Source organism: Oryza sativa, chromosome 3, assembly GCF_034140825.1.
Source record: "Oryza sativa Japonica Group chromosome 3, ASM3414082v1".
Lineage (NCBI taxonomy): Eukaryota > Viridiplantae > Streptophyta > Magnoliopsida > Poales > Poaceae > Oryza > Oryza sativa.
The window spans coordinates 28105054-28124374 of record NC_089037.1 but is presented as its reverse complement, the minus strand read 5'-3'; the positions used below and the strand labels follow the sequence as shown (position 1 = coordinate 28124374).

The 19321-nt window shown below is 44.2% G+C and overlaps 2 protein-coding genes and 1 long non-coding RNA gene across 4 annotated transcripts; all 3 read right to left on the bottom strand.

Annotated features, from left to right (window-relative positions):
- Nucleotides 1-558: 558 nt before the first annotated feature.
- On the bottom strand, nucleotides 559-13027 carry LOC4333735 (protein unc-13 homolog). 2 transcript variants are annotated; one of them, XM_066308529.1, is made up of 27 exons: nucleotides 12867-13027; nucleotides 12176-12265; nucleotides 11912-12087; nucleotides 11767-11831; nucleotides 11128-11470; nucleotides 10899-10965; nucleotides 10645-10798; nucleotides 10181-10348; nucleotides 9968-10078; nucleotides 9645-9858; nucleotides 9452-9549; nucleotides 8653-8883; nucleotides 8006-8080; nucleotides 7655-7726; nucleotides 6688-6873; nucleotides 6444-6602; nucleotides 6127-6219; nucleotides 5669-5740; nucleotides 5044-5161; nucleotides 4623-4801; nucleotides 4137-4218; nucleotides 3834-3944; nucleotides 3649-3755; nucleotides 3199-3276; nucleotides 3018-3113; nucleotides 2748-2843; nucleotides 559-1098 (listed from the first exon to the last, which is right to left on the bottom strand). In XM_066308529.1, exons 2-27 carry the CDS (start codon nucleotides 12181-12183, stop codon nucleotides 931-933), a joined length of 3327 nt encoding a protein of 1108 aa, XP_066164626.1. In that variant the 5' UTR covers nucleotides 12184-12265; nucleotides 12867-13027; the 3' UTR covers nucleotides 559-930. The 2 variants fall into 2 exon arrangements, with proteins under 2 accessions (XP_066164626.1, XP_015632758.1); XM_015777272.3 differs by having other exon boundaries at nucleotides 9452-9553; nucleotides 9649-9858.
- Nucleotides 13028-13362: 335 nt separating this feature from the next.
- Nucleotides 13363-14391, bottom strand: LOC136355702 (uncharacterized). The gene is made up of 2 exons (XR_010739972.1): nucleotides 14236-14391; nucleotides 13363-14142 (listed from the first exon to the last, which is right to left on the bottom strand). It is a non-coding gene; the product is annotated as an uncharacterized lncRNA (long non-coding RNA).
- A 3344-nt stretch (nucleotides 14392-17735) lies between these two features.
- On the bottom strand, nucleotides 17736-18715 carry LOC9268679 (60 kDa jasmonate-induced protein). The gene has a single exon (XM_015774786.3). It carries the CDS (start codon nucleotides 18712-18714, stop codon nucleotides 17890-17892), a length of 825 nt encoding a protein of 274 aa, XP_015630272.2. The 5' UTR covers nucleotide 18715; the 3' UTR covers nucleotides 17736-17889.
- Nucleotides 18716-19321: the final 606 nt, after the last annotated feature.

Here is a 19321-nt window from a genome sequence, read left to right as displayed (position 1 = left end):
TGCCTTGTTTTGCCTTTTCTTTTCCCCCTACGTGCGTGCGTGTGCTAATCTGGAGCGAGTAAATCGTATCTAACCCTATACTGCTTAATAAACTACCCCAACGATAAATTAACAGAATTATTATGTTGAGATTTGTGAAACGGCTTTTAATTTCTGTGTGAGACCGAGAGCTTCACTCGAATAAAACCATTTTTATCCGTGAAGGCTTTTCTGCTACTCAAATAACTAGTACTTTTTAAAACTTCCCCTGTGAAACAGTGAGACCTCAAGATTGATCCAGTAGGCCAGTAATTATCAACTAATATCCATTAGAAGATCAAACGGAAGATAAACGGGCAATATTTAAGAGGTTAAGATTGCTTACGACGGCTCAAGAAGGCTTTACAGCCGCATGAACTGTTCCAACTCAATACGGTTCATAGTACTAGATCGTACGGCTGACATAACTCCATTACCACGGCTGATACTTTACTACGGGTCAAGCTGGGCAAAACCTTGAATAGCTGATTTGAGTGCGGAACAATAGCAAACGGCTGCGAAGTAAATCACTTCATCGACTTAAAAACAGAAACATCACAAAAATAAGCTAGAGATTTGTCAAACATTCGTTCTGTTCCCGACATTTCTGATCATGATTTCACATAATCACATACCACCAAAGGACCGAATGAAACAAAAAAAAAGGATAATCTAAACCTTCCATGGTCTAAAGCCTAAAACAGCCAATTAATCAGGCCAAATGTACCAGAACTAGTGTATAAATGCTGTACTGCAATCAGTGGGCATCCTAGCTCCTACTGTTAATAATACACAAATGTTACATGAACTTACAAGCAGGGGAGCGGATACTGGACACGATTTCCAGGTCGCAAGGCCAAGACGCATTCCATTGGCTGTACAGTATCCGAAAAATCCAGTTGGTTTTGCAAATCAGGTGGCAGGAGCTGAGCTGGGAATCTTGAATTGCTTCTTCACATAGTGCGAAGCCTCCGAATCATTTCTGTGGCAAAGGACCCTAAGCAGGGTTTTGGAATCGGTTCCAAACTTACTTTTAGCGCCCTGAGTAACTTCTCGTAGGTCATCGATGAGCACACGTGTCTGGTAAAAACATGCAGAAGCAAACCGTTACAGATGATGATTATGACTTGGCACGCACTAGTCTTTTTTGGGAAATAAGAGTTTCCTACGGCTAAATTTTACTCCCTTCATTTTTAATATACTAGAAAAATTGTACGTGCATTGCCACGGGTGAAGGTTATTTTAATCATATTATTGTTAGATCTTTTTGTCTAAAAAGTATATGGGATTTTTATTTTGATAATATTGATATCTAATTTGGAACTCTTATTAGGCCTGGCAAGAATTTTGTAGCAATTAGGAGTCCGACTCTTGTTCCAAATTAACATGCGAGTTTTTTAAGGATTTCTTATACGACTCCTTATTATGTATTCCCAAAAGTGAACAAACTTAAAAACCGACTCAAATACAAATGACGTACCAAAGTATCAACAGAAACATCTTTAATTTTTATAATAGGAGAGACAGAGATAACGCCATTGACATTTTAAGATTAACCTTTTAAGATACGTTGACTATTCATTTTATTCAAAAACTTTATGTAGTTATCATTCATTTTGTTATGTCTTATTTATCGTACAAGGTTCTTTTAAGCGTGACTTATAAGACAAATGGACAAACGTATGTATAAAAAAAATCAACGATGTTATATATTAAAAAACGGAGGTAGTGTGATTTTGGGACTGATTTCTGCTCTAGGGCAAAGGGCATGGAACAATGTGGCACGATTACATGCAGCTTGGGTTGTAACCAGATCTGGGCGGACCAGCTACCTGAAATCCTGAATTGGTTTGTTTGCTGTGCCAACGACTTAGGCTGTGTTGAACCCCTTCTCCCCGGCGCGCAAAACGAAGCTCATATTATTGCATGATCAATTAAGTATTAACTTTTTTTTTGAAAAATAGATTAATATGATTTTTTAAAACAACTTTTATATAGAAAGTTTTTGCATAAATCACACTGTTTAGCATTTTAAAAAGCGTGCGCGCGGAAAACGAGAGAGGTGGGTTGGGAAAATGGGGGGGAAGAACACGTGATTAATTAAGTATTAACTTTTTTCTTTGAAAAATGGATCAATATGACTTTTTAAAGCAACTTTCGTATAGAAATTTTTTGAAAAAAACGCACCGTTTAGTAATTTGAAAAGCGTGCATGCGGAAAACGAGAGAGGTGGGTTGGGAAGATGGAGTGCCAAACTCAGCCTGGGATAACTAGCTAATGGAACAGAGAAGTTCCATCTAAACGAACAAGTTATACAGGTGCCTATAATCCAAACAGTGAAGATTCTACTTTTTTTTTACCAAAATAAGAAATGGGACATAATTAGGTTCGTTTGAGTTTGACATGAAGCTAATGTGTGTTCTGTGCCTACGACTTAGAGATAACTAGCTAATGGAACAGAGAAGTTCCATCTAAACGAACAAGTTATACAGGTGCCTACAATCCAAACAGTGAAGATTCTACTGTTTTTTTTTACCAAAAATAGGAATGGGACATGATTAGGTTCGTTGTTGACATGAAGCTAATGTCTGTTCACTAACAACTGCTAGACACCTATGTAACCATTGGAGCTACGTCATTATGTTACCTCCACGATCTGGAGTTCCACACCCTAGGTTCTGTTCACCGGTTTACCCAGTGTCAAAATGAGAAATTAAATCCAAACTTACCTCTTGCTTGATCAGATCTATTACAGGGCGAACACGTGAGACCAAATTCTCGACAGTTCCACGAGGTAGGCCATCTCCACCAGATATAAAAAATTCCTATGCGAAGTGAAAATTTACATCAAGACTAACAGTTTTTTGTTTGGCCAGCAAAGAGAAGACAACATTAAATGTTCCAGAGGCATAATAAGCACAAAACAACCAACATCCAGGTAATACTATGTTCCTTATAACGCAAAAAACAGCCAGGTTGTACTTCAGATAATGATATACCTTCAGAATTTCAAGATCTTCTTCCAAAAGAGTGGCATCACTTGGAGAGAAGACACGCGTAGGACCTCCATCCAATATCACACGGAGTAGGCCATCCTGCCAAGCAAGGTAACTTTAAGATAACATATAGCTCACAAGCTGTCACAACAATCCTACAGAATTTATTATCCGGAAAGATTACCAGAGATGCTTGTAGAAGCCCTGTAACCACACGATCCCGTAGTTGCTCCACAATGACATTACAAAGCTGATTAAGCACCTAAATATTGAGGCGTGGAATCAAATATCTCCATTAGTTCAAGCGAATCTTACAAACCAAATCACAATATATATATTTATCAAAAAAACACTAATAACCAGAGGTACAGGATTCAAGATTGATTATCGATTTTTGTGATATAGCAAATGGTTTGCACTTTGGCCACAGATAATTAACTTATCCATATCTTTTGAGGAAATAAACTATATTCATAACAGAATACAATATGTGTTCTGTGAAAAGTTGATCATCTAAGTAGCTAACCAGCATTAGTACATAGATAAATGGTAGGTTTCATGCTAGCTGTCAGATCATAGGGTTTTGTTTCTCCAATTTAATGTTCCTGAAAGGTTGCACGATTCATGAGCATACCGTATCAAGTACTTCCATAATAGCATCCAGTCGAGCTTGAGAAACATTGTTTTTGTACAAATTATCAATAAATGGCTGCTGTAGGTCCCAGAAGATAACCTTTAGCCCTAAGAAAGAAAAGGTTAACATGTTAATAGATATCTGTCAGCTTCCAAGAAAGCACTGGGGCATGTATATTTTCTTACCTGTAAACTCACATATCCGATCAATTGCAGCATTGATTTCTTTTCTGCTGCCATCAAATTGATTCTTCTGACTCGAGACAGCACTCTTTGATTTTTCACTCATTGATCGTCCTGACAAAGTTCAAATATTTTCAATATAACAGATTTAGTCTGATGTTATCTATAAGGGGTAGATCAAATAGATTGATTTGCAAACTTATCAGAATATTCAACAGATAAATTGGCAACTAAAATATTTTTTTTCTAAAGAAAATCATAACAGTATACATTTTTTTTCTTGAAAACGCATAACAGCATACTTACTGATGTTAATGCTCTCACTTTTCCTCCTAGCCCACCGCTCATTTATGCTGTCCTCCAGCTTGCTTAGCTGGCTGATACCATACTGTTTGACAAAAAAAAAAGTGCTTCTGGTTCAAAACTAATGAAAATGGACACAATTCAAAGGGAAGAGAAAAGTCAAAAGATGCCATGAGGACACTGATGTAGATCATGAAAAAAAAAACTAGCAATAGCTAAATTCAAAGGAAGCCAGGCTGGAAGGTGAAGATATTCACCTATAGGTTATAGCAGCATAATTATCAACACACTTGAAGCCTAGAAAATAATTTTAATGAGATACATACACTGATCCCCAAATGTCATAGTTTTAAATTAAATTTTTTATTAAGATTGGCATATAAAGAAGATATATCGTTTTATATCTCACAGAAATTGCTCGGGAACTTGACAAGTCATTCTAGTCAAAGCAACAAATCCATATAGCAGTGCTCTGTTGTAAAGACTCACATATAGGCTGTTAAGCCGTACACAAAGCTTTGGCATAGTAAGTTGTATTATTTCACTTGCTTTCCTCTCGTCAACTGTTCTAACTTCATGTATTTCCTTTTTTACGAAAGCCTTGATTCCAAGCTCCTTTTTATATCGAGTAAGAACAGGGACAGGTGGAATTAAATCTTCTCTATCAACTGCAAGCAAACAAAACCAACAATTACAGAAAAGTTATTCTGGCGTCCACATCCACAGTAATAACTTTTAAGTTATGATCTTGGAAGCGATGCACCATCTACAGCATTGATTATTTGCCATATACTCATGTAAAAGAGAATATTTTCCTTTGAAATCACTCAGACAAGGAAGAAAGGAACAAAAATATGATGACCGAAAGATATACAGAAAGTACTTCACAGAAAAAGGGTGCCATGCAAACCTATCGGTCCTGTAACAAGTTGTGTGTAAACTTGAAATGCCTTGTCAAAACCACGGCAGAGGCTATTTAGTTCTCCAGTTCTCATGGGGACCTTGAATGCAAAAAATTGATCTGCAGTCTGCAATAGTTTGCAAGGGGCAAATGATTGCTCTTTAGAGACGGATGGAAATCAATCCATAACATATTCAACTACCAAGCAAAAAAAATAAATCTAAAGAAAACTAAGGGCATCTTTGGGTTGCAACCCAAACGAACACTAAAAAAATTTGGTAATGCCAAATTTTAGCACATTTTGGTAATGCCAAATTTTGGTAGCATTGGTGGATACATTTGGTTTGAAACCTTACCAAATAAAGGTATAAATTTAAGAGTGGTAAGCTTCCAGAATTATGGAATTTTGTTATGGTAGCAATTGTTGGGATATGTTTGTTTTATTGCCTTACCAAAATTTGGTAAGGCTGAAGGTGGTAACAAACCAAACAGGCCCTAAGGCATGCAAATATCTTTGAAATGTTGTGGCATAAAAAAATCTCTACATGAAAACAAAAACAGACTTTATCCCGTAAGATAATATTAAGCAAAATTTATTCAAGGAGATAATGGAGTGAGGGACAAAAAGGAGCACCTCTTCTATGATTCTGTAGACTTCGACAATAGAAGCCCCATGGCGTTGTTGAGGGGATATAGGATCCCAAGTCTGTTGAGCAAAAAAAAGTTTGGCATAAAAAAGATGACAGAATGAATAAGATAATGTTGTATCCAAATAATGTATAAGAAGCGATGGCAGGCTTTGAGAGATGTAACATGACATTTATGTTTGAAATATATCATGAAAAATAGATCACTTTCGCAATATACCACGAAACATTCTGGTTCACTTCACTAACCGAAAAGCATGGGATTGAAAGGTAATAAAATGGATATAAATAACTTTAGGCCATTCGTATAGCATGTGGAATAGACCAGAAATTACTTTAGGTCATTCATATCATGGTAAGAAAGAGGATGTTGGATATAGATAAATCAAACATACTGAGACAGTAAGAGCTTTGTAAAAAAGTAACTTGAGTCAAATAGTGTTACCTCTTGTTCAGCAGCTCTTTTAACCCAAGTTTCAATTCTCTCAAGCTGCCCATTTACCCAGCGTAATATCAACGTGCCAGATTTACTTTCAATCTGGGATAAAACAAGGACTAGGATGAACAACATATGAACTCTTAACACAAAATAAACTAACAGTTCATTGCTGAGCATCGTATGCTGGATGATAAAATGGCAAATACTGACATAAATTGATAAACACATCATGTCAAGGTGAACAATCAAGCAAATGGATTGGATACCATTTTGCACTGTTGTGAGTGCTGCTACTTGAAGAAGATACAGTTAAATAAGCAAACCTGATAAGGAGCTAGCTTTTGTCTGCATATGCTGTCCAAACCATCATCTCCCACAACAGAAGCCATCACAGACATTATGTACTGCTCCAAAGCATCGGCTGCCGGAAATACAGAAACCACATCCTCCGTAAGATGCTCCGCGTGCTCAAGAAACGGTTTCTGGCACAAATGTCATGCAAGCATTAAGAATCCTATGGTGGTGGATATACAGACATTTCAGATAAGAGTGTCTGACATAGCTTACCAATTTGCTTCCATAAAGTTTATGGAGAAGTGAAGCAGAAACAACTGCAGACTGTGGGTGCCACTTTGACAAAACCGATGAAAACACAGTTGTATCTTTCTTCAGAAGCTTCTTTGTCTCCTCAGCTAGAGATGCTAAAACATGTTCATGTGATGTGTCTGCTTTAGCCTCTACTGAGTGTGCCATCTGAATAAAAAAAGAAATAAATGTTTCTTTAGTCCATATTATAGATATAATTCATAAGGGGAAGGAACTAGACAAGTCTATGACAACTCCAAATTGCAGAATCTTGACATGGATGATGCTGTCCACTTTAGGTGCACACAGTGAGTGTCCAATCCGGTAAACAAAACAAACAAAAATATTGGTTTGGACAGAGCATAGTTACAAGGTTTAGATCCCGGAGTTTCTATCTCTTGATATGTAAAGGACAGCCATGTACTGAGATTTTGTTATATGAATGTGGCATAGTAATATTGCATTCAAGACATTTCATAATGACTTTTCAGGAAGGTAGTGGTAAAAAAGCGGAATTCAGTTTATTTAATGCTACTAAAAGATATAGACAAAAAGTAATTTGGAAAATATAAAAAACTGAAATTCAATCACATAAACCATAACATCCACCAATATTTAGGCTTGGACATCTCTCATCAAACTATGGTCATGTTATAATTTCTAATACATGAAATAGACATTTCAATAATTAAACACCCCAACTACAAAGAAAATTGCTAACGTTGACAATAATATGGTATGATGATTTCCTACGAGCGAACATGGTCAGATACGACATTACTGGAACTTCAAAATTGAAGTACATGTACAAAATAACGGATTGAGACTGAAGGTTTCACATACATACAAGCATGATTATGTAAGCGATTTTACATCCATCTCAATTGCGAAAAGTGTAGGAGGCAAAGTGTATAGCTCTGCTATCAAAAGAAGCCGCTAAGAAAGTCACCTTTACGAAAGCACTTTTGACAGAAGAAGTGATGTAACGGTCAATCTGATCTCGATCAGGCGACTCCATTCCCTGATGTACAAAACAAATAAAGCGCGACATCAGAATTTTCCACATGTGCAGATGGTAGAAGTATTGCTTTCTACATTCCAGATGGCCTGTATTTACTATTTAGAACAGAATTTATTATATCCTTTTTTTTTGTGAGAGCCACCCCTGAATTATTATATAGCGGAAATGACTTTTGCTCATGAAATATCTAGCTACACTAGTGCACGAGCCGGCAATAAACGATCTAATTTTAGATTAAAAATGGTGTAATAGATGAAAAATGAAGTGAAGTATAAATACCTTGTTATTTTCTTCACCAAGAATTCTCCTAATAAGCATTGCCACTGTTACAATATCAGCCATCATGCTAGGGCCCTGTAAATGAAAATAAATATTAATATGGGAAAATAATCCCTTGTTGCAAACAAAGTCCAGATATAATGGTTCAGTGTGATCTATGGACTTGGTTTCAGTAAACACCAAATGTTGAACGGCTGAAGTCTGAACAGAAACAGCAGCGTGAAAAGAGGAAATTGATTAGAAGGAAATTACAGCTCCAAGTCATACACATAAAAATGCCCTAAGAAGAACAATTGAAGAAAATGATAAGCTTAACAGTGAAAGTCAAAACCATGAGGCACGGAAAGTATTGGTACAATATGAAATCGAGGATCTAAAAAAGACAATATGCATGAATGACTAAATAGTACTCAGCTGTAATGATTGACTGCCTTATGCATATATGAGTTGCACACTAACAAAAAAAAAAGAAGCAAAAGCCAATACCAGGGGATATAATTGATCTACACTGAATGATAAATATTTTATTTATAAAGTACGAACCCAATGGAATAAAAAAGATGACTGTGAAAGAGTAAAGGAGATCCTTTCCACAACTCATGCATGTTATGAAGCACGTGAGCAAACCAGGAGTTGGCAAAACAAACCTCTGAGAAGTGTAGGTGATAATCATTCAATTTCTTGTCCACCCATTTCTGAACGGGAGATAGGAAAGATTGGAAAAATGTGAAGTCTTGAAAGCTATCCTCAGCATCAACAGAACTACGCAAACTTTTCAAGTGTAATCTTTCCTGTGGACCACGCTGTTCCTTCAAAGGTATCTTCCTCAAATGCTCAATCACAACTTTCAAGAGTCCTTGCTCACCTGTAAAAACAAACTGTATTGCAGAACATCCATTAAATACCATACTATTGAGAAGGTTACTTAGTTTATAAGCTAAAAAGGTCAATTGCACACCATGGGATATGGTTTACAAGTATATATGGGCCATATTGTTAGTGAAGCAGTCTTTATGCAAGAGCACCTATGGTATCAAGAGACAAATGATCCACTGGCAACGAACACTAGTGATGGATCATCCTACTTCATGACATGCTTAACTGGAACTACACATCACCATTTCCACAAAATAGTAAAGGCTAACCAAGATTTTGCACCGATCTCCTTTTCAGATGACCGTGTCTGACATTATGAACAGAAAAGGTTTGAAATCATTTCATAAAAAACTGTTTATGCTTGAGGAACTCACTTGCTTTTGGCTTATTTGGGCTATTAAGAGAAGAACATTAGATATCAGAGTAGACCTCAATCAGTGGTTATGGAAACACATAGGGTTATTGCAGAATGTAGAGGTACTTAGGGCCTATCATAAATCCATAATGCAACCACAAAATATTCCAGTAAGGGTAACCTCAAGTAATAGTACTGCTTGGCTAGAGCTATACCTGTCTAAATAATACCCATGCATAACATGTATCATGAATCGTCTCTGTAATGCCTAGTATCCGCCAAGTTGATTTTAGGAGCTCCAGGATTTCTTCCACTTCCTGGTAGATTGAAGCAAAAATGTTAAGAGAAATACCTGCAACTGATAGTGTATCTAGACAGAGGAAAATTACAAAAGATGATTTTAAGTACTGGCCTCTGTAAGCTTTCCCTCATCCAAGATATCAAAAACACTGCCGAGCATTTTCTCATACAGTGCCACATTCAGATGGTAGCCATCAGACCAATGACAAACCTCACCAGTAAGATCACCCCGTGCAGGTCTTTCAGAGAGAGAAGTAGCAACTTCTCTCAGTGATCTTAGGCATTCAGTGCGTTGAACCTCCACAGCAGATGGTTGCAAGGACTAGCAAGTAAAACACCACGATGAGCCTCAGTATACTGGATAGTTTTACACAATTGTTCTAAAAGTCAACTATAAGAGTATTCACTGAGTAATCTCTAAATAATAAAACCTCAGATTCTTCAATCTTTCTGAAGAGGTTTCGTAGCTCATTGACCTTTCGACCTAACTCTCCAAATCCAACAACAGGATGGTTTATAAGGCCCTCCTCCAGCATGTTTAGCTAAGCAAAGATACAAATGAAACATATAATGTTAAGGCATGATAGGGTGGCCCCAAATACTGTAGAATTCAAGATCATTTAAGGCACAATAAGATGGCTAACCTGTCTCTTCTGCCAACGAAGATATGCTTTCATGTCTGAAAACTCGGCTCTTGAGATACAGCATAGTAGTTCCAATGGAATCAAGAGATTGTCCATCCGTTTTCCAACTTTGCCTACCATAGCATTGAGCAATCCTTGTCTAGTTCTAATATCCATGGATTCTGTTATCTATCCAAAAACAGCAGGGAACACGGAGGTCAATGTATGTAAGATTAGCATGCTGAGATGCTTTAAAAAACCTGGATGCACAGAAACATAATGAAGGGACTGATGGCCTTAAACTCAAAGAGTTGTAGTTTATGGACTTTCAAGCGACAAAAGAAGCTTATAAGCTGCTAACACTCAAACTTGCTAATCTAATTTAAGTTGTGTGAAGCATTAATGAACATCAGGGAACAGAAAGGTGAACTTCTTTTATTCGTTTATTATTCAGTCACCAGAAGCAGAAGGCTAAGACAATATACCTCAAGTTGTGCTCGCATGGTTTCAAGCAAACCAACCAAACCTGGTTGCCGCTGAGTTTGGGATTGAGTACTCTCACTCTTACTACGTCCGAGTTTCCTCATTAATTTGTTTCTCTTCTCTTTCTTCTTTTCTTTCTGTGGAACTATAAGTCCCCTGTAGGTATGGAAATAAGGTAAATGATATGGTATACCTGGAAGACTTTCAATCTTCTAATTGGAAAAAAAAATGAGCACAAAGAAATGCATAAGCCTACCCTGAAGCACCAGCAGCAGCAACAAGAATTTCATATGCTGTTTCACGGAGGTCATCATCTGTTATACCTGGAAAAACAGCACAGTTTCCGTTGTCAATAACTTTCTTGACCCAATGTATGTAGCCATACCAGCATGAAGACTTCTAAAGAAAATAAGTCATGAAAATTTCACTTCTATCTGTTATTGGATATCTGAATACCATAATGACATAACAGTCATCACTATTACCTGTTTCAAATAGTGGTAACCGCAATGATAAATCATTGGCATCACTTTGATGTCTTCTAGAAGCCCTTCGGCTATCGAATTCATCTTCTTCATCCTCAAAATCTTCAATGTCATCTATGGTTAACTCCTTCTCAGTTGGAGAATCAAATGATTGTGATTTTGATAAATTTGTGGTAGAGACTGGTGAGTGCACAGCAACTGGTGGTGGATCCACAATTGGTGCCGGTATCACAACAGGTGATGGTGCAATAGCAGGGACAGGGGGTGGTTCTCTCGCTGGAGCTGGTCCAGAGTACTCTGGTTTTGTAAGTAAAAAGAATTCCTCCACAGTTCCACTGTTATTCTGACAAAAGTATAATGTCAAGGCATTCAAAATCATAAGAAATGAACTTTAATGATTCTGAAATGATGTGCACAGCATATCAACTAAACATGAAACATTCTCTATTAAAATAGGAAAACACATATTAAAATGTCCATATATGAACATAATTGTATCCATGGAGTTTAGTGGAATGGTTAGGTCTTTTATCCTGGAGCTTTAAAATGGGCAACTCAAATAGCTCCTACATTGCAAAATGGCTGACAAACTTTTCAATGAAACAAAATAAATGCAGCAGCTACTATAGATCAGCTCACCACGTAAGGGTAGTCAAGGCTGTCATGAAAAAGCCGGATGGCATCTCCAAGGTCAAGTGCTTCACCTACACGGTCGAATAATTTTCAGAATATACATATGAAAAATACAGAGTGGCATACTTGGGTAAATCTAAAACCACCTCACCTTTCTTAGCACAATTGAGGACGTAATCAACACTGACTTGATCTATATCCACATCATCCAAAGAGATCGCACCAGGAGGCATTACAACTTTCTTGATCAAGTTACCAGAAAGCATGTAGTTGAGCAATACATGACGGTCACGGCGATAACGTTGCAGCAGCTCAACAACATTTTCTCTGGTTAAGTTGATATATAGAAAAAGCTTAGCTCACAATTGAACATGCATATACTGATCTATAATACCTATTCTGAAACGATCATTACTCGTCCATATCGTGTGCAGGGGAGACAGCAATCTGAGTTCAGAAACACTGTTGGAAGCACCCCAAGTCGCTTTCAGCCAGCATCGCTCTCCTGCAAAACAAAAGGGGTTAACTACATGAAAAAGTGCTGGGGTGCGTAAATCGGTTGGGGCTGAACAGTTTATGTTGAAAATAGCTAGTGAATCATGAATCTGATCCTACAATCGGTCCATTTTGCCTGTACAAATTCACAAACTCTCGCTATTAAAAAGGAAATGGAAATGACAGCCATGCAGTGGCCAACTGATGATTCATTCAAGAATGCACAAACTGAGATGATCCATGCCTCCTCTCAGACCGGCCAACTCAACCTCCCTACTAAATCACATCCGACATCCACCAGTGACAGAACTGAGATCGCATTGGCCCGCAGCTCCCAGATCATACATACCCGATCCATCCATCCAAACCGAATTCGCCACACCACAGCGCCCCCGCATTTCAAACACCGCAAAAACCACACCACCGCAACCCAAAAACAAGTCGAGCCGAAACGAAGAGGAAGCGCATATCCAAGCAGCTCCGCCCACCACCACCACCACCACCATCCAAGGCCGGAGGGCGAGGGCGAGGGCGAGCGGCTCGGGGGCTGGGTGGATCTGGGCCCGAGGCGGAGGCGGAGGCGGGGGTGGGTGGCTCGTCGAGCTAGTTACCTGCGCGCGCGCGGAGAGGGAGATCTCCGCCGGCTACCGACGACGACGATGCCGCTGGTCACTCGCCGCGGCGCTTGGGGAGTCGGGCAAGGTGGTAGCTGGCGGTGGTGGGCGCGACTCGCTTTCCTGGTGGTGGTGGTAAGTGGAGGCGAGGAGAAGACGGCCGCGGCCGGGGATCCGTGCGCGCAGGCTGTGGACGCGCACGAGGTGGCGAGGCCACGAGGGCCTATTTTTCTTGGGCTACAAGGGTTTCTTTGGCCCATCTCACCTGCCCTGGGCCTTTGGGCCTAATTTTCTACGACCCCAGTCGCCAAGCTTTCCTTGTCAGAATAAGTCCACTTTGACTCCTTAAAGTTACCCGAATCTAGTCCGTAACCCACAAGAATGACTCCTGAACTATTCAAACCAGTGCAATTTGACTCCCTCAGTGGTTTTGGATAACGGTTTTGCTGACGTGGCGATGTTGACTTGGTCTGTGGTATTGACGTGGCGCTTAGGTGGCATTAGAATTAAAAACTCAGTGCGCCCCATTCGCCATTCACACAAAAAAAAAATTGTGGGACCATATGTTATCCCTATCTATCCCTTCTTCCTCCTCCCTCTCTCCCTTCTCTGTCTGTTTCTGCGCAGGATCTGGAGCGACGGCTGCACCGGCGCCGGCACCGGCGGCAGGACGAGGATCGGAGCGGCGGCGGCGGCACTCCTTGCTGTGTGGCAGCCTCTGCTTGCCGGTGGCGTCGTCGTCGACGTCGTAGAGCATGTTGGGGTCGGACGACAGCGCCGCGGCAACGACCGCTTGCTCCATGCGGCGGCGGTGACGGCGGCCACCTGGGTGAGCGGTCTCCAGACCAGCTTCTTGAACCTGTACTTCCTGGTCCCCGAGAGGAACACGACGAGGCCGGCAAGGATGCCCACGGCGCAGATGTCGTACCCCCACTGGCGGCCGACATTGTCCTGCACGTACACTAGCACGGTGATTGTGAGCAGCGCGACGAGGCTGACGAAGAAGTAGAACCAGTTGAAGAATCGCATCATTTTCTTGCTCTCGTCGTCGTCGGACTCATCGAACTGGTCGGAGCCGAAGCCGGAGATGCTTTACTTGAGCCCCCCCCCCCCCCCCCCGTGCCCAGCGCTGTCAGGTAGAGCACCCTGAGTTGTGTCCCGTTCGTCACCATGCAATTCGCGCTCGGCCCCTTGAGTCGCTGCACGCCGGCGGCCGAAGCCCCAACATGCCGTCGAGATCGTCAGTATCAATGTATCATCAGTTCATCACCCCCTGCAGCATGAGCCAAGATATACAATCAGTATCCATCCGTCATCGAGCACACATTAGCTTGGTTGAACAGAGGAGTAAGAGGAAGACACGAACAGTAGCTTGGACAGCTTCAAAGATGGCGATGGTTAGGTAGCGGCCGAGGTACGTATTGGCACAGTAGCGTGCGGGAAATGGGCCCCGACTAGTGTGGCGCGTTGCTCTAGCACCGCTCCGGCCCTCGCCCCGCCGCCGCCCCAGATCCTGCACCGAAGTGGGGAAAGAGAAACAGAGAAGAGAGAAGGAGGGAGGAGGAAGAAGGATAGATAGGGATGACATGTGGGTCCCACAATTTTTTTTTGTGTGAATGACAAATGGGGCCCACATAGTTTTTAATTCTAATGCCACCTAAGAGCCACATCAACACCACAGACCAAATCAACATCGCCACGTCAGCAAAACCACTATCCAAAACTACTGAGGGAGTTAAATTGCACTGGTTTGAATGGTTCGAGGAGTCATCTTATCCGGTTTTACGGTTGAGGGTTACGGATTAGATTCGGGTCATTTTTAAGGGAGTCTAAGTGGACTTATTCCTTCCTTGTCCGGTGGAGGGAAAAAGTACACCGAAGGTCCCTCAACTTATCATCGAGTTTCAAAATCGTCCCCCAATCACAAAACCAGATATATGACATCCCTCAACTTAACAAAACCGTTTATTTTAGGTCCTTTGGTGGTTTTCACCCCGGTTTTGTCCGATGTGGCGGCTGAGTCAGCATGGGACCCACATGTCAGGATGCCACCTCATCACTTCTCTTATTTCCCCTCTTCTCCCTTTCTCTCTCTCTCTCTTCTCAGGCCAGCGACGGGCGATGCTGTGGGGAAGAGGCCGCCGGGGGGGAGGGGAGAGGAGGAGGTCCGGCGGCCAGCGTCGCGCCGATGGAGGAAACGCCGCCGTCCGCATCCTCGTTGCCACCGTCGTGGCACAGCGTCGCCGAACTCATCCTGGAAGCTATGCGCGAGCACGTAGAGGCCGTAGAAGTCGGTGGGCTGGCGATGGCATCGCACCAAGTAGCCGTACAGCGTCATTTGAGCGACGGTGAACCCCTCTGCCAAGTGGAAGTCCTGCGTCATCGTGATCGACCCCTCCGTGGGGCTCGTCCTCTACCTCGCGCCGCCGTCCACAGAACCTGCTGACTTCGGCGAGCTGTAGTCCTAGACTGACGTCGACGGCAAGGTGCACACATTCCGCATCACCACCATCCCGACATAGCACTACTTCATATGCGACATCGCCGCCCGCACCGCCTCCTACGTCCCTGACTTGGAGAGACGCGTCTTCAACAACTATCTGAGCATCATCGTCGCGCCAGGAGGTGGGGGAAAGTACCTGGCCGTCGACTTCTAGTTCATCGTTGGCGGCGACGAGGCCACCCTCCTATGCTTCTCGTCCGAGACCAGCCTATGGGAAAAGAAGCACGCCAACAACCCCCTGCCCCGCTAGATCTGGAGATTCTTTGACGTCGTTTCCCACGCCGGCAAGCTCTACTGGGTGGACACTGCGACAGGCATCCTCTTCTGCAACCCGTTCGTTGACGAGCTGCACATGGAGTACGTCCCAATCCCCAGGGTCGACCTCCCGCTAGAACACGACGGAGACTGCCACGGCCGTGGCTACTGCGCCGAGAGAGCGCTCGCCTCCCGCCACTGCGTGCAGCTGAGCGACGGCAAGTTCAGGTGCGTGGACATGGGCTCTGCAAGCGATGGTGTTACTACCAAGGTCCCCATGCACACGCAGATTGATCCAGGGACCAAGGTGTGGACTCTTGAGTACGCCGTGAGCTTCGCCGACATCTGGGCCAGCGAGAGCTACAAGGCGACTGGGATGTCGGAGAAGGCCCCGGTGCTCGCGCTCGTCCACCCCAAGAACCCCAACATGGTGTACTTCTTCGTAGAAGTCACCAGCCTGCGCACCACCGACTTCTACGGCCTCTATGTGCTCGCGCACAGCCTCCAGGACGAGTCTGGCGGTGCTGTACCACGGCGGTGACAACGAGGATGCGGACGGCGGCGTTGCCTCCGCCGGCGCGACGTCGGCTGCCGGACCTCCTCCTCTCCCCCCCCCCCCCCCCCCCCCCCGCAGCCTCCTCCCCACAGCGCCGCCCGTCGCTGGCCGGAGAAAAGAGAGAGAGAAAGGGAGAAGAGGGGAAATAAGAGAGAGGTGGTGAGGTGGCATCCTGAGATATGGGTCCTACGCTGACTCAGCCGCCACGTCAGATAAAACCGGGGTAAAAACCACCGAAGGACCTAAAATAAACGGTTTTGTTAAGTTGAGGGATGTTATATATCTAGTTTTGTGGTTGGGGGACGATTTTGTAACTCGATGATAAGTTGAGGGACTTTCGGTGTACTTTTTCCTCCGGTGGAGTAATAAAGATGAAGTCCAGTTTGACTCCCCAATCATAGGTCGAGTCTAATTTGTATCCCTCGAAAGAACGGTTATAACGGCTTGTTCAAGTATTAAAACCAATACGCTCTCTCGGCACTGTTGAACAACGTTTTTCGCTGATGTGGCACTTAGGTGACATGTTGACGTAGTCTTCGTCCTAAGTAACGCGGAATCACACTTGGCAAAGAAAATAAAAAAACTAAATGGGACCACATGTCATTGATAATTTCACAAAAAAATAAGAAGAATCTGTGGCCCCCCTCTCTCTCTCTCCCTTCTTCCTCCTACCTAGCGAACCTCATCGAACCCAACCACGCTAGTCTATCACTGACCTCCGTGTCGGAGCTCTATGGCTCTCAGTGAAGAGATAGAGGCAGACACGGAGAAAGGAAGGTAGCGGCCAGCGAACCCCATCGAGCTCCCTCTGTCGTTGACCTATGCCTCAACATTAGAGCAGCATTGACCGATGGATGACGCTTCGAGCAATGCAGTCCCCATCCTAGCGCTCCTCAGGCTCCCCGCCACTACTCCCACAGCCCATGGGCCAATAGACGAGGAGCAACACGATGTGGTCACCGTCCATGGGGAAGAGGAAAGCAACACGATGTGTTGTGGCATGGAGAAGCTTAGGGTCGCCCAGCACTACGGTCGGCGTGGTTGAGGTCGCGAGCACTGTGGTGAAGCTCCGTCACCGGTGCGCCACTGCCATTTTTTCTTCCCCTCCTACGGCTGAGTTCTCTCTCCCCGCCGCCCTAGGTGCCTTCTTCTCGTCACCTCCCCATCATCGCTCTCTCTCCACAGCTGCAAGTAACTCTGTATGTTTATATTTTTATAATAGTAGATGTACAGAAATAGAGTTATATGCCCAGTTGAACTTTGGTTCGCCCAGTAATGCAGTTTATTTTCTTCGTGCAACAAGCACACAACACATGTACATAACCATTTTGTGCGTGAAGGTGTTGGTTTTTTTTTTTCATTAATGCATGCAATGCTGTCTAGGACATGTTACATGTATGTACATTCCGATCGATCAAGTTGGTTGTACAGAGTGAATCACGAAGAATTGATTCATAAATTTTGGATCACCATATATCGAGCGCAAATTCCTACCGGAAACACATAATGATGATCGATACGGAGTATGAAACGGATGACACACATCACAGAAAACGGAACAGCACATCACATATAATTAATTAAGACACCAGCTAGGCCGATCTCCTGCTGGAAGTAGCCCAGAAATGATCACGACGGTAACTTTTGCCGCGCGCTAACACAACGTTGTTAACCCCTGTTCTTCTGAGTGACGATGAGTTAATTAACTAGAGATCTCCATCAGAGTATCCCATCGAACGGGGGCTCAGGTCGGGCATGGTGGCGCCGCGCAGCAGGTGATCCCGGAACGCCACCCCGATGACGGCGAGCGCGTCCTCCGCGCTGCCGATGTTGGCGCGCTCCCTCAGCACGCCGGTGAACGGCCCCCCCCACGCGCCGCCGCCGCTCCTCCTCCACCGCGTCAGCTCCTCCCACATGGCGTCCCAGTGCTCGATGTACGGCAGGTGCTCGTCGGCGACGCGGGCCCCCAGCCCGCCGAACAGGAGGGTGTCCATGACCGGCCGGAGCCGCTGCGCCTCGCCGATCGCCACCGTGAGCGTCGCCAGCGCCCGCTTCAGCGCCGCCTCGCCGTCGCCGCCGGCGGCGGCGGTGGCCGGGTCGTAGCCGGAGAGCACCGTGGCGGCGCGGTTCGTGAAGGGCATCGAGATGGGCAGGCCGCGCAGGTTGGCGACGCCGCCGACGAGGTCGGCGTAGGTGTTCCCGAACGGGAGGCGGGCCGCGGCGAGCCCGAGGGCGTCGAACAGGTGCCCGTTGCCCCGCAGCGCGTGCCAGTGGCCGCTCCGGTTGGCGAAGCCGGCGGCGTGGATGGTGTCGACCCTCATGGCCAGCGTCCCCGCGCCGCTCCCGTACTCCAGCAGGTCGACCATGATCAGCTTGCCCCTACTCGTCGCCGCCGACTCCACGGCGACTTGCCCTCCGCCGGCGAGCAGGATGAGCGGGATCAGAAGGACGAAGAAGAGCGCGGCCATGGCGGCGACGGCGAGGCGAGTGCGCGCGGCGCGGCGTCGTACGTGGTGCAACCGCCTCTGCATTGCAAGAGAGGCGATTTTTATCGACGGTAAGATCGAGGCGGACGGGTAGTAACTAGTAAGCAGGTGCCGCGCGCGATCGGCGTGAGCGAGCGAAAATTTCTGGTTTATCGGATCACCCGGTACGAATGATTTCGGTTTCTCGTGTTTTGAATTTGGCAGAAAATTGTTTGAACTTGACCAAATTTAATTTAAAAATTCAAATTATTTTGGACCAAAATTACCGATTTTCGGCCATATCGGTGACCCTGATAGAAATAGCGAAATCGAAAAATTGAACCCTGCCGGGAATCGCTTGACCGGCGAGGTGAAGAGTAGAGAGGTCCTCGTCAACGCTCCGGCGAGACGGTGGGGGGCAGGGCGGTGCCGGGAGAGAAAAAGGTTGCAAAGATTTGCAGGTGGTGACACACACATGATCTTTTGGTGTGTTTGCTGTGCCAGGGGCTAACTGAAATTCATACTGCTGTGCCTGTGCTGATCGTGTTTTTTTAACTTTACGCAGCTGAAAGTGGGACAGACTTGCAGGCGGTCAAGGATGGAACATCTCCAGCAGCGGGATGCCGAACCAAGCTAACCGTGATCAACTCACCACCTACAGCAATGGCCGATA

Bases quoted from the DNA above. Each gene is read 5' to 3' on its own strand.
- LOC4333735 (XM_066308529.1), bottom strand. The intron at 8,081-8,652 runs GTTTGTTTTGCC...TTTCATTTACAG, and splicing joins ATCACCTACACTTCTCAGAG to GGCCCTAGCATGATGGCTGA. The intron at 6,874-7,654 runs GTGACTTTCTTA...TTTTTTATTCAG, and splicing joins TCAAAAGTGCTTTCGTAAAG to ATGGCACACTCAGTAGAGGC.
- LOC9268679 (XM_015774786.3), bottom strand. From the start codon at position 18,714: ATGCAGAGGCGGTTGCACCACGTACGACGCCGCGCCGCGCGCACTCGC.